The sequence below is a fragment of the Pediculus humanus genome, genomic scaffold, assembly GCF_000006295.1.
Source record: "Pediculus humanus corporis 1103172108194 genomic scaffold, whole genome shotgun sequence".
NCBI lineage: Eukaryota > Metazoa > Arthropoda > Insecta > Psocodea > Pediculidae > Pediculus > Pediculus humanus.
The window spans coordinates 37,796-52,386 of NW_002987764.1; the positions used below are offsets into that span (position 1 = coordinate 37,796).

The window sequence follows — 14,591 nt, forward strand, 5'->3', positions numbered from 1 at the left end:
AAAAAAAGGAAAAAAAGGAAAAAAAAAAAGGAAAATAATCGAATCGATTTGAGCTTTTTAAAAATCTTGCTGTCGTCATCGTCATCGTCGTCATCGTCTACGTTCAGATATTCGAATAAATATTTTTCGACAACCTCCTCCATTTTGTTTTTTTTTTTTCTACGTGGATTAAAGTACGTTCAGAAATTACTCATAATTATTATCAATGAGAATTATTTTGGGTAGGAAGGGGGGGGGGAGAATGAAACTCGATTGAATTTTTTATTTATTTATTTTTATTTTTTTGTTTTGTTTTTTTTCATTAAAACAAAAGATTATTTTCCGGTCTTTAAAGTTTACAATTTAAACAAACGCAAACATTAAAAATTTACAATTTAAAGTTAAACGAAGTGTCGTCGGTGGTTGTTTTATGGTCCGCAATTTGAAACGTTTTAGAGTCACGTCGTAAAAATGTAACTAAACTTTTACGACTCTTGATAAATTTACAACCCATTTCAATATCCGTGTGACGTGAGAATTGTCAAAGGGATGAAGTGGGGGAGGGAGGGGGAGGAGGAGGAGGAGGAGTGCGGTCGAGGGTAGGCGTCGTGGAAGTAGATAAAAAGCGGGGAGAAAAACGGAAAAAACGCGCGAGTTTTCTCATATATATATATAAAAAAAAAAAAAAAATTTTTTTTTTTTTAATTATAACGAAAAATATTTTAAAAATCTTCCCCCACCCCCCACTACCCGCGTACGCGATAATGATGATGATGATAATAATAATAATAATTAATAGTAATTGGATAATGATAATAATTTTATTAACGAAATGAATGCGTGTGTGCGTGTGTGTGTGTGTGTGTGTGTAATTTCGTGATTGAAAATGATTTTTGTTTTTTTTTTTTTTTTTTTTTTTTCTACAAGTGGATGATTACAGGTGAGGTTTTTTTAAAAAGGGGATGATGAATTATAAGGGGGTACAAAGTTGATTTTATAATAAAAGACAAAAAAAAAAAAAAAAAAAAAAAGGCGAGGAAAACGTGTGGGGGCAGTAGTTATAACAAGAAGGAAGGAAAGGGATGGATGATGTTGTGAACTTAACAATTTGTCGGGTTGCTAAAACAACAAGAAAAAAAGGGTTACGTCACAACAACCATTTCCGGTTATTATTATTATTATTATTATTATTATTATTATTATTGTTTTTTTTTCGTTGTCGTTTTTTAATTTCGTATCACGTCGAGTATTTTTCCCTATTTTACGAACAAAATATTACATATATTTTTCGCGACGATTCGACGATGACGACGACGACTATAATGATGATTATAGCTGTTGTTTTTCCAGGAAAATTTTTTGTATAATTTAAAAAAAAAAAAAAAAGGAAAAAAATTAATATGTAGAAACGTGCGCAACTTATTTATATTTTTCATATAAAAAGTATTTATAATTTTGTACATTTAAATAATTTTCATTCAAATTACATAAGATTTTATTTTTTTTTTTACACGTTTACGCGTCGTGTAAAATAAATAAATAAATAAAATATTGCACGGTTTAATGAAATTATTATTATTATTATTATTATTATTATTATTATTATTATTATTATTATTATTATTATTATTATTATTATTATTATCGTGTTCCAAAAAATTTAATTGTTAATACGCGTTGAAAAAAATATTTTAAAAAAATTTTTCATTTCCTTTCGACTTATTATTATTTTTTTTTTCGGTTTTTTCGTTTGGCAAATCCGAACGGATAAATTAATTAATTAATAAAAAATTAAATAAATTATTATTATTATTATTATTATTATTATTATTATTATTATTATTATTATTATTATTATTAATAGGGTTATTATTTTAAACGTGGGAGATTAGGATCGAACAAAATAAATATCGGTAGTAGTCGTGGTAGTAGTAATAGTAGTAGTAGTTATTATCAGCACCCTAAATTTTCTTTTATTTGAAATTTATCTTTATTTATTATTATTATTATCATTATTATTATCATTATTATTATTATATGTACAAATTCGATTTTAAAAAAAATAAGAAAAAAAATGTCTGAAGAACGATGAATGAAATTTATGAATAGAGACAATGAAATGAAAAAAAAAAAAAGAAATTAATTAATAAATGATTTTTTTGAAACTATAAAATATTATGTATATTATGTATATTATATATATATAATGTATATCACATAAATATTGCACTCATTAGGGGTGCGAACGGCTTGGCGCAGATTTTTCGTGTGCGAACGGTTTTTTTTTTTTTTAACGTAATTTTTTTTGTTAAATGTATTTGTAAAAAAAAGCAAAAAAAAAAAAAGGAAATTACGGTATATGTCAAAAAGGAAACAAAATAAAATTTTTTTTTTTTTTTTTTTTTGATCTGCGCCGTTCATGCAATCATCATCATTATCACTATATATATATTTATATTCGACTAGAATTCGGAAAATTTTTTTTTTTTTTTTTTTGACGGAAATATTTATTTTATGTACATTATTAATTATTATTATTATTAATATTATTATTATGTACAGATAATTGAGATCATGTGATTTCATAATTTTTTCTTTATAATTTTTTTTTTGTTTTTTTTTTGTTGAAATCATTCTAAAAAAAAAAAATTAATTGGGAATTGACCTAAATGAATATAATTATAACTATTACATACAATGCACCGGCATGGGAGTGGATGCGGCCGAATTGCCGCCGGATAGTTGTCAGTGTTGGGCGGCAAATTTCATCCTTTTTTGCTTTTGCCTCTGATTGCAAAACCAAACCCTCACAACGTTTTTTTTCAAATCTAATTTTTCGGCAATGGCGGCAATTTTTTCACCCGAGGGCCTCGGTTGTACCGCAAAATAAGCTTCGAGACTCCTTTTTTCCGGTGCTGCGATCGAAGTTCTTTTACGTTTTTTTTCTCCCGCGGGTAAAACACTCGGCGCGTCCGGATCTCTCCTCTTGTTTTTGGCTTGAGCTTCGGCTTCTTCGAGCCACGCTTGAAGTATGGGTTTCAACGCGATCATGTTATTGTGGGAAAGCGTCAAACTTTCAAATCGGCAAATCGTGCTCTGCGAAAGAGCACCCACGCCCGGGAGTTTCAAATTGGCAAGAGCTTTACCAACGTCCGCTTGCGTGACGCCGAGTTTTATTCGTCTCTGTTTAAAACGCTCCGCGAAAGCTTCCAATTCTCTCGGATCTGTGTCTGCATCCGGGTGAAGGCCGGCGGCGGCAGCTGCAGCCGCGGCTGCCGCCATCGCCGAATGATGAGCGTGGGCGGGATGATGATGGCCTCCGTGATGTCCCGTCGGACCTCCGAGAGTCCCTCCGTGATGATGATGATGTCCGGTCATCATGTTCATTCCGGGCCCGTACATGGACGAATGAAGTTGATGATGACCGCCACCCGACGTGTCTGACATTGGTGTTAGCGTTGTCATCGACGTCGTTGATATCGGATCCAACATTTCCAAGCCATCCATTCCGTGATGACCCATCTAGAAACGAATAGTTTTCGGTAAAAATTAAAAAAAAAAATTAAAAATTGCCCGTTCCAAGTTCTAAAAATTTTTAATTTTATGTTTTAATGGGTGACGCTCCGAAAAAAAGGTTTCAAATGTAAATGTAACAGCTGTAGAAGAAAAATTTTCTTTTTTTTTTTTCTGTGAGAGTAGCCGACAAAGAAAAATGACAACGTTTTGGTCATAGAGTCACGAGGCAAAAATGGAATCGGGGAGAAAGTGGGAGATGGGAGAGAGGGAGGGGGTAAGAACAACACACTTGCGAGGAAAAACAAATGGTTCTGGGTTTTCGAGGAGGAGGAAAATTACAGTGGCATGCAACGAAAACTGAGTAATTTGAAAACAAGTATCGTCATTCCGGTAGTAATGATGAAATATTTCACCGCGGGGAAATGCCGGACTGCCGCCTATATATAACAAGTTGTGTGATGTCTTGTCGATTGCCTCATTACAGGGGCTGAGGGATGAGAAATGACGCCTTAGGGATTCACGTGGGCACGTGACGCATTTTTAGTTTTTATTTATTTTTTTTTTTTTTTTCCAAAAGAAAGAAGAATCGAGTCGAAATAATTACAATTTCTATTGAATTATAACAAACATTTTCAAATTTTATTTTACTCCATTCCACTCTCTTCTTCTCTTTTATCATATAAGAATTTATAATAATAATAATAATAAATAATTCTCAACGAAGAGAATTATTTTTACTTAAAGTTATTATTCTTAATAACTATCAAAAAAAAAAAAAAAAAATTGTCATCTCCATTTTTAAAACACGTGTACACTCACGCATATATTTTACGAAATGCGTAAAAAAGGGAAAAAGATAGATGGAGAAAAGACGAAAAAGAGAGAGAGAGAGAGAGAGATAGTCGAGCATAAAATCGGGAAACGCGTATTATAAAATTCATAGACTTGTTGCAGGTGGACAAAGGATGTCATGGCGAGGGATGGTAATTAAACTCTACGCTGTTTGAGGGCTGTTTAACAATTCATGAACGTGATCTTGTTGTCAGGGATGTCATAAAACGTCAGAGCTCGGAGATGATGCCTTTACTTAAATTAACATATCTTTCTCTATCCTTTTTCCTTCGTGCTCCCCCCCCCTCTCTCTCTCTCTCTCTCTCTCTCTTGAATTTTACTTTTGACTCCATCTTTCTTTTTTTTTTTTTTTTTTTCACGTCATAATTTTTACAATCTGTTTTTTTTTTTAAAAACTTTTAATTGCTATCAATGTCAACCTCTTTTCCAAAATTCAAAATTTAAGAAAACTAAATTATGAATTCAAGTTCTTTTTTTTTTTAGGCGCGATTCATAAAATGTCTTTTGCAATTTCATTTAAATTAATTTAAAAAAATAATTTACTCACTTGATGAGATCTTGAATTCGGTGTCCCCGGATGAGTTCCCATACCGTGATGATACATCATATCATGTTTTAGTTGAGGAAGGCCAGGGGTTGTGCTAACGGGGTGTTTACCCATATCGACTGCAGCTAAAGCTTCTGCACGACTCAGCAAACCGTCATTTAAACCCCCGAAAATGTCACCCTAAAATTTAACGTAAAAAAAAAATAATAATAATAATAATTAAGAATTTAATATGTAAAAAAAAAAATTCAAGCTTTGATACAATCATAAATCTAAAATTTTTAATTAAAAAATTTTTTTTTTTATTTACTCTATGAAATTTTCTTTTTTAAAAATGAATTAATGACGTCACTTTTACATGTTTAAAGTAATTAAAAGGTGGGGAGAAAAATTATTTATTGTTTGTTTTTTTTTTTTTTTTTGCGTATCACGTGATAAATAATTAAAATAATTTAAATGGATAAAATCAATTCATTTATTATTATTATTATTATTATTATTATTACATTTTTTTTGTCAATTACACGAGTCGGAGAGTTTTCAAATATAATAATAATAATAATAATAATAATATTTTCATTGAGAAGTCATGCGTATTAACTTGTAAAGTATTGACGAAGCGTCAGAGCTGTGAGTTTTTCCATGTAAAAAGCTCTCTCTCTCTCTCTCTCTCTCTCTCTCTCTCTCTCTCTCTCTCACATCCCACGCTTTTTACGCCCTAGTCTCGATACGAAAAAATCTTTAAAAAAAAAACCCATTATTATATTATTATTATTATTATTATTATTATTATTATTATTATTATTATCATTTCATGTTTTAAACATTAACAACAATTTAAATTAATTTTTTTTTCTTGGAAAATCTCGTAAAATGAGTACAGTATATGAATATAAAATTAAATTTTCATAATCGAATATTAAATATACCGGCCGTAAAATTTTAATAATAATAATACTACTAATAATAATAATTAAAGTCGTTATTTACATCGTGAAATATTTTCTCCCCTCCATTTTGTTTTTTTTTTTGTTTCAAATCGTATTCATGTCCTATTTATTTGATAATTTCATTTTTTTTTTTTTTTTGGTGCATTTAAAATCAAATTCTGATTTATATTTAAACCATAATTACTCGAAATAATAGTAGCGAGAGAAAAGGAAAAAAAAGGAAAAAAAGGAAAAACAAACAGGATTGCCAACACCTGAAACAAATTTACATTTTCCCTCGGGTGTGAACAATATTATCATCGCCATTATTTACGACTTTTTTTCTTTTTTTTTTTTTTTTTTTTTTTTTTTTCGTCGATGGATTTTTCCATCGTTTCGATATTTTTACGGGGGGGGGAGTGGGGAGGGACGTTTCAAACGAATAACAAACGATAAATACTTATTATTATTATTATTATTTTGCAATAGTTTTTTTTTAAATTTAATTCTCGTGTCATTTAAGGTTATATATATTAACGTCATTATTAACAATATTCGTTAATGACGTCATTTGATTTTTTTTTATTACGAGATTCGCTGAGGTCTGTTTAACGTGCGTTTTTTTTGTCGATAATATTATTATTATTATTATTATCAGATAATTTGTTTGTAATCGTTTAAGTTCGATTTATCGTTTTAATATATCGAAAAATATGAAAAACAAAAAAAAAAAAATTTTATTGAAATAAAAATCAAAAAAATTGGTTGTTTTTTACATTAAGTAAATGAATATTATTAATTTTGTAAATAAAATGGCGTCAAATCATCATCATTATCATTTCGAATAAATAATAAATCAATTTTTTTTTGCAAAAAATTATGAAAAATTTAAATAAAATAAAATAAAAGAAAGGGTAAAAACTAAAGAGGAAAAAAAATGTTTTTTTATAAGTGGAAAAAAAAAAAAAAAAGAAGAAAATTTTTTGTGTTGTGTATTGCTCAAGCGCACATTCGTTCGTTTCAAGTTTTTCCGTAATAACCATCGGTGATTGAAAGAGAATAATCTAGAAACAATGATTTTTTAGATCAATAATTCCTGTGTGTTCACTCTCGTTCGTTCGAGAATCCAATTTGAAAATTTCAAGGAAGCGCTTGCGTTGTTGTCGTTATTACATTTTTTTTTGGGTTAAGTTTTAAATTTAAGAACTTTAATCCGAAAAACGATTTGATTTTTACAAAAAAAAAGAGAGAGAGAGAGAAAAAGGTTTTTAAAAAAAAAAATATATAAATGTATCTCCTGGAAAGAAAAAAAAAAAAAAAACGGTTTTTTACATCGAGTGAAGAGAAGAAGGGAAAAAGATGGATAGAGAGAGAGAGAGATGGAAAATAAATCAATGTTAAATTTTCCGGTTTTTTTTTTTCCTTTTTTCCCCTTTTTTTTTTTAAATTTTTCGATCAAATGTCAAATTTTACACGTCGAAAAAAAATTTTTTTTTTTTTTTTTTATTTCTAAATCAAAATAATAATAAAAAAAAGGGAAGGGGGAAAAAAATCGCACGAATGAGAATAAAATGAAATCGATAACGAACTTTTTTTTTGCAAATTTAAAAAATTTTTTTTTGGTAAAAGTTCGACAAAAATCCCACCACCTAATCTAACGAGTTTCTTTCTAATTAAATTTTTTTACGTTAAAACAATATGGTTCCCTCTTCTTCCCTCTTGCTCACACGATAAAAAAAAAAAAAATCTAATTTTTTAAGGCTTTTTTACCAGAGAGTTTGTTTTGTTTGTTTCGTTTTTTTGCTGTTTGTTGTTTGTTTGCATTATTTTGGCCTCCTACGTGAGATTTAACGATTGTGAGAGGATTTGATGCGGCCAAATCTTTTTCTCTTCATCAAGTATTAATGGGAATGACAATGGGAATCGTCAATATCACATACGTACGATATCTTTTTTTTTTTCCGTTATGACGTAATAAAAAAAATGTTTAGTTATTATTATTATTTTTCCAAAAATTCAGTTAAATGTTTTGTGATTTTTAATAATAAAATGATTTCGATTCCGATTATCGATAATTTAATCGTAAAATTTAGAAAACTGTTACGTTACCCTAAAATAATTAAATTTAAAAGCAAAAAAATTACAACGAAACACCGGAAATGGTTATTTTTATTATTATTTTCTATATAAACATGTTTAAATTTAGTCAAATGTTTTTCTTTTTTTCAGGTAATTACAATAAATGTAAAAACAACCCCTAAAAACAAGAGAGAGAGAGAGAGAGAGAGAAATAAATTCGACCCAATTATCAGAATTAAGAGAAAATGATAAGGAAGGGAGGGACCACATAAACGTTCAGGTACACGAGGAGGAGTATGAACGGAAGAGATGAAAAAGGAAAAAAAGGAAAAAAGGTAAGAGAAAAATATTCAATGTTTAAAACTGATGGGGAAAAATATATATATATATAGGGAAAATCCCATCCAGAGGGAGGTCGGTTTGAAGAAGGTAATTGTAGTTAAGTGTACATTATGAGGGTTCTTAGACGAATGAGCGCCATTTGCTAAAGAGAATGAGGTTGTAAATTAAAGTGGAAATTGGAATAACCAGGTAATAAATTGACCTTATTCCGTAACTACCGACACTTTTCTTTTTTTTTTTTAAAAGCTTTATTATAAAATGCATTCATTATTTACTCTCTCTTTCTCTCTCCCTCTCTCTCTCTCTCTCTGTCTCTCTCTCTCTTTCTCTCTCTCTCTTTCTCTCTCTCTTTTTTATTTATTTACCTTTCTCTCTTTTTTTTTTTTTTATTTTTTTTTCCACTGTCAGATTTTTATTTTCTCACTATTACTTATATTAATTTTTTTTTTGTTAAAATCCATTAATGTGTTTTTTTTTTAAATACCCGCCTCCTCCTCCACCTCTCCCTCCCTTTTCCTCCCTTCTTCTCTCTTTCTCTTCCTCCTACTCACAACGTTCGAACGTCATTTTCTTCATGTCGAAAATCAAAAATGTCTGAGCTTTTTTTTTTTTAAAACGGTATATAAGAAATAAAATGGCGGGAATTCCAAATTTTTAAAGGTAGTAATTATAATAATAATAATGATAATCGAGTTAAATAGTTAGGAGAGAGAGGGAAAGGAAATAGAAAAAAATGGGATGCAAAAAAGGTCAAAGGTTAGGTAAACGTGTAATTAAAAAAAAAAAAAAAAATTATCGTTCTTACATTATGCCTAGGAGTTGTCCACGAATTGCACATTAAAGAAGTTTCCTCCAAAATCCGACTCTGGAAAAAGAAAGAAAGAAAATAAAAAAAATTTTAATTTTGTCGCAAATTAATTTATTCTATTGACACGTCTCGTTCATTTTGTTTATAAACGGAAAATTTTTTACTCTCATTACTCATCATCATCATCATCATCATTATCATTATCATTAGTATGAGTCGATAATATGTTAAGTTAGGGACGGGGTGGGGGGGGCGGGAAAGTATATAAAAATCAAGGATTTTTTTTTTCCAGAACAAAAATTTTCATCATAATCATTTTTTTTTTTCTCGAGGTGGTTGATAATTAAAAAAAAAAAAAAATTAACAAAGGAAAAAGGAAAAAGGAAAAAAAGGAAAAAAAAAAAATTTTCTTTTAATTTTTTTTTTTTTTTTTTTTTTTATGTGGGGAACTCCCCTGAATTCAAATGGAAACTTTTACGCAAACGCATAACGATTGGTCGAAAGCTTAAGGATGGGTGGAGCTTATTAACTCCCGAAAAGGTTATTGACGCTGCATTTACCGTTAAAAAAAAAATTTTTTTTAAATATTCGAACCGTTCGCTCGTTCGTTCGTTTGTTAGAAGGGTTATCATCTCCCGTTCGTTTTTATGTAAATGAATACTGATTTAAACATGGTTGAAAACGATTATTGAGAGGGACGATTACACATTTTATCATGAATGATAATGATGATGTTATTATTATTATTATTATATTACGAATCTCATCGTATTTATTATTATTATTATTATCATTATTTTTCACGTGTTCGATTATGAAAATATTAAATATATGATGATGATGATGATGATGATGAGATGTTAACTAATGTTATTGTTCGTTAAAATCAATTTCAATTTTTTAATTATTAATATTTTAACGTCTTTTTCCTTGCTCATAGTTACGTAAATTTTAACGAATTTTCCGCCATTTTGTTTTGATTTTTAAAAAATCGTTAATAACGAAAAATAATTTTCTTTTATGCTGGAATATTATCACCGCCTTGTTTGAATGTTTCGAATGCGACTGAAATCGGAATTTTCTTTCTTTAAAAAAAAAAAAAAAAAAAAAAAAAAAAAAAAAAACAATATGTCTTCGTTCACAGACGAAGATTTTCCACTTTACTTTATTCGTTTTTTTTTAAATGTAATTTTACAGCGTTGCCAAGTTGATTCTTTTCTTTTTTTTCGGGTTTATTTTCCAACGTTTTCTTAACCGTTTTTTTTTTTTTTTTGTATTGTTTTACTACTCATCGATTGTATTCCCAAGAAAAAAAATTTTAAATTGAAATTTTTAATCGAATAAATTTTCACGAAGGAGGAAAATGTTTATTTACTCTATGAAAGGATTTGTTTTCGTTTTACTGAAAAAAAAAAAAATGAATTTGTCGTGGCGTAATTATATTACTGTCGTTTTTTTTTCGAATTTTTTATCGATTTAAAAGAGTTTTTCTTTTTACATCACGATATATAAGTAAAGTTTTATTAAAAATAATCGTTTTTGTGAATTTTTCTTTTTTTTCGTGGAGGGGGGGAGGGGGGGCGGTTTAAAAAAAAAAAGTTTTAAAATTGACCCCGAAGTTTGTTACGCACGATCGGTTTTTTTTTTTTTTTTACTTTTTTCATTACGTGAAGGAAAATATAGCAAAAGAAAAAAAAATAACGTCTTTGTTTTGAAAAATTTAAATTGAAAGGGATCGTCGTCTGCTAGTTTAAAAAAAAAAAAAATGGCGGGCGAGCGGGCGGGCGGAAAAAAAAAGCACGAAATATTACGTGAGCGTGTGTTTTCTTTTCCTTTTCCTTCCTTTTCCTTCTTTTTTTTTTTTTTTTTTTTTTTTTTATTTTTTTTTTGAATTTTCATTTGTTTTTTTTTCCACTCTCTCTCTCTCTCTTTCTCTTTCTCTCTCTCTTTTTTTTTTTCTTCCTCGGTAGAAGTAAAACGCAAGATTTATTGACAATTTGCTCCCGAAAAAAAAAAAAAAAAAAAAAAAAAAAACTCACCCTTCATTCAATTTCTCGAAATTTCCCCGAAAAGTCATAAAGATTCCCACAACTGCAGTATTTTCACCCCGTCGACAAGTCAAGGCTTCATTTTTCTCTTTTTATGCTTGTTCCTTCCTTCTTTTTTTTTTTCTTTTTCTCCTGTCATATTATTTCTTTCTCTTTATGTATACAGACTAACACTCGCACGCACATACGCACTCACTCACGCACGTTAATTTTTTTTTTTCCTTTCCTTCCTTTCTTTCTTTATTTTATAAAATCAATGATGAAAAAGGAAAACTTTTTTCAAAATTAAAAAATGATTACTTTTTTTTTCTTAAAATTTATCAGACTAAATGAGAAAATCTTACGTTTCTAATAATAATAATAATAATAATAATAATAATAATAATATTAAATATTTATTATTATTAATATACAAGAGCATAAGCGTAACGTAAAAAATAATTTTATTATTATTATTATTATTATTAACGTTATAAAAGTTTAAGGGTTGGGATGAAATTTTCCGAGAAGAAAGAAAGAAAGAAAGAAAAAAAGAAAATTTTATTTCGAATTTTAATCAAATTAAAATTATAATGATAATTATTATTATTATTATCATCACGATTTCCGGTAAAATTTTTTTTTTTTAAATCAATCACGCTCCGAATTAATTCGTTCTCGTCGCGGCCATTTTTTTTTTTTTTTTTTGCATTACATTGTCAAGAAAAAAATGAAAATTTGTTTAAAATAAAGAATTACTTCAACGACGTATTGTTTTACTTAATGGCGACAAATTTCCTCGCAATATCCTTTGTCGCACAATTTTGATTTGTCGGAAAACAATAATAATAATAATGATATTTCGATTCGGGTACGCGCGTTTGTAAAGAAAAAAATGAAAAAAAAAAAATTATTTTAATGTTATAAAAATCAACCCTAACGTCGTAAAGTAAATAATTTCAACCCTTTCGAACCCTCTCTTGAAAACTTGAAACAACGAAAAACAACAAATTTTATGCACACACACACACACAAAAAAGGAAAAAAGCCTATTCATTCGTTTAACGTTTTCATAATTAAATAAAAAATAATAATAATAATAATAATAAATTTAATTAATTAAAAAAAAAAATATGAAAACTTCATTTAATTTTCGTTATTAAATAAAATTTATAGACACACGTGTGTGTATATTATTTATACACGTGGAATTAACTAACGATTTAAAAATTATGTCGGAAATGTTTTAGGTTTTTTTTTTTTCAATAGTTGGCATTATTAAAAATTATTTAAAACAATAAAATAAAAAATGGCGGAAGTGGGAAGAAAAAAAATAAAATAAAATCTTTCGAATTTGGAGGAGGGGAGTAAGAGAAGTAGGAGGAGTAGGAAAACGGGGGAGAGGAGGGGAAATCGAACGTTTCAAATATCATAAATCCAAAATTACCCGATTCAATATGAACACGAAGATTTTTTCTTTTTTTTTCTTCTTTTTTTTTTTTCCTTTTTTTTTTCCCTCCCTTTTTTTTCTCGAATTAAAGTGAAACTTGTACATCTTTTGAAGATTGTCGTGCCTCCCTCCTTCCCCCCTCCTCCTCCTCTTCACACCCACATATATATATATATATTTTTTTCCTTCTCCAGCCCCTTCCCTTCTACGGTTCATATATATATATATGTAAGGATGAGGGGTTTATCAAGGGACTCAAATGTGATTTACGCTTCCATAACTATCTTTTATTGTCTATAAGAAATCCCATTTGCGGTAAAGAAAATGTTCTTGTTCTTTTTTTTTTTTATCTTTCTCTCTCTCTCCCCTTCCCCCTCTCTCTCTATCTCTTTCTACAATTTTTTCGTTTTATTTATTTTTTTATTTTTTCTTGATGTTTTTTTTTTTTTTTTTTGTAATACAATTTTTAAAAAATGAGAAAATTTGAAAAAATTCACGTGGAAAATTTAATATTATTATTATTATTATTACAAGGTACGTGCCGCCATTAGGAAAATTATCATTATGTTCATATATAGATCATTATATATCATTATATCATTATAGATAAACAATTTTTTGTTTTCCAGTTTTTCGGCTGCTGCTGGAAATTTTTTCTCCTACGATTCGATTTCTTATCATTCGTGTTATCATCACGGATTGTATTTGTTTTTTTTTTCCAGTTTGAAGTTTTTGGAAGTTTTTGGAAAACGAGAAGTCGAGGGAGAGGGAAAGTGATAATTTTTCAAGAAAGTGATTCCACGAGAAAAAAAAAATAATAATAAGAAAAACAACTTACCGACGGATTTGGCATGCACCGTCGCATCGGATCCGGAGAACGGTAAGTCGGAGAATATCTTCCAGAAAAGCATCCACCGGATGCTGTTATGGGCGGATGAATTGGTTTCCCGTTCATCATTTTATCTGGAGAATACATTTCTTCCTTTAACTTAACTTTCACGTCTTTGAAAGAAAGTTGAAACGAGGAAAAATGATCGAAACACTCGCTCATTTGTAAACGTTAAATAAATTCCACCGGGTAGTAGCAGTAGTAGTAGTAGTAACGATAATAATGATAATAATGAAAACTTTATCAATTTTAACGTAATCGAATGTATTCATCGTGGATTTATTATCAATTGATAACGTTTCGTCGCTTACGCTCATCGTTAATTATCTTTTTTTTTTTTCATTTCAATTTTTTAAAAAAACGAATTATTACCATGATGATGACGATGATGATGATGATTTTTCTTTTCAAATTCTATTTACCGATCGTTTGTAAACAAATAATGATAATAATAGTAGTAGGTAGACATATTGAATAATGATGACGACACCACACGCGCACATTTAAGTCTCAAATCCAATTTTTTTTTTACAAATGTAAATTTTTTTTTTTTTTTTTTTTTTTATTCACAAATCAAAAAGGAAAACCGTTAACGAACCCGTAAAAAGAAAAAATTAACGGAAAAATTATTAATTAATTTTTTCACACGCATTTTTTTTTTTTTTTTTTAACAACTCAAAAAAAAAAAGGAAAAACAAAAAAGGAAAACCCGAAAGGAAAAACCGGAAACATATTTCGAATGTACGAAAAATAGTTTTTTTTTTTTTTTTCTTACCCGTTTGATTTCCTCGTATGAAAAAAAAATAGCTTCCGATTATTATTATTATTATTATTATTACTATTATTATTATTATTAATTTTTTGTCTTCTGCTTGAAATTTTTTCGTTCATCGTAAAAAAAAAAAAAAAAAAAAAAATCTACACAAAAACAAAAAAAACTTTTTTTTTTTTAAATTTGAAATTTATTATTATTATTATTATTATTAATATTAATATTATTATTAGTATTATTATTATTATTACTGAAGAAAAACAAAATTTTGAAAAGAATGACAAAAAAAAAAAAAAAACTGAATTGCAATAACGGAGTCAAGTGTTTTACTGGTTTTGAAAAAAATCGTTGTGTTCGAATGTGAATGGGCGGTCTAACTTTCCGCCATGAAGGGGCGGAAA

At 28.4% G+C, this 14,591-nt stretch overlaps 2 protein-coding genes across 2 annotated transcripts; both read right to left on the reverse strand.

Moving 5' to 3' along the window:
* Positions 1 to 2,724: 2,724 nt before the first annotated feature.
* On the reverse strand, positions 2,725 to 5,008 carry Phum_PHUM425120 (Inhibitory POU protein, putative; the record flags this gene model as incomplete). The annotated part of the gene is made up of 2 exons (XM_002429209.1): positions 2,725 to 3,501; positions 4,895 to 5,008. 2 exons carry the CDS (start codon positions 5,006 to 5,008, stop codon positions 2,725 to 2,727), a joined length of 891 nt encoding a protein of 296 aa, XP_002429254.1.
* An 8,113-nt stretch (positions 5,009 to 13,121) lies between these two features.
* Positions 13,122 to 13,580, reverse strand: Phum_PHUM425130 (uncharacterized protein; the record flags this gene model as incomplete). Its single annotated transcript, XM_002429210.1, has 2 exons — positions 13,122 to 13,172; positions 13,368 to 13,580. 2 exons carry the CDS (start codon positions 13,578 to 13,580, stop codon positions 13,122 to 13,124), a joined length of 264 nt encoding a protein of 87 aa, XP_002429255.1.
* Between the last annotated feature and the right edge of the window lie 1,011 nt (positions 13,581 to 14,591).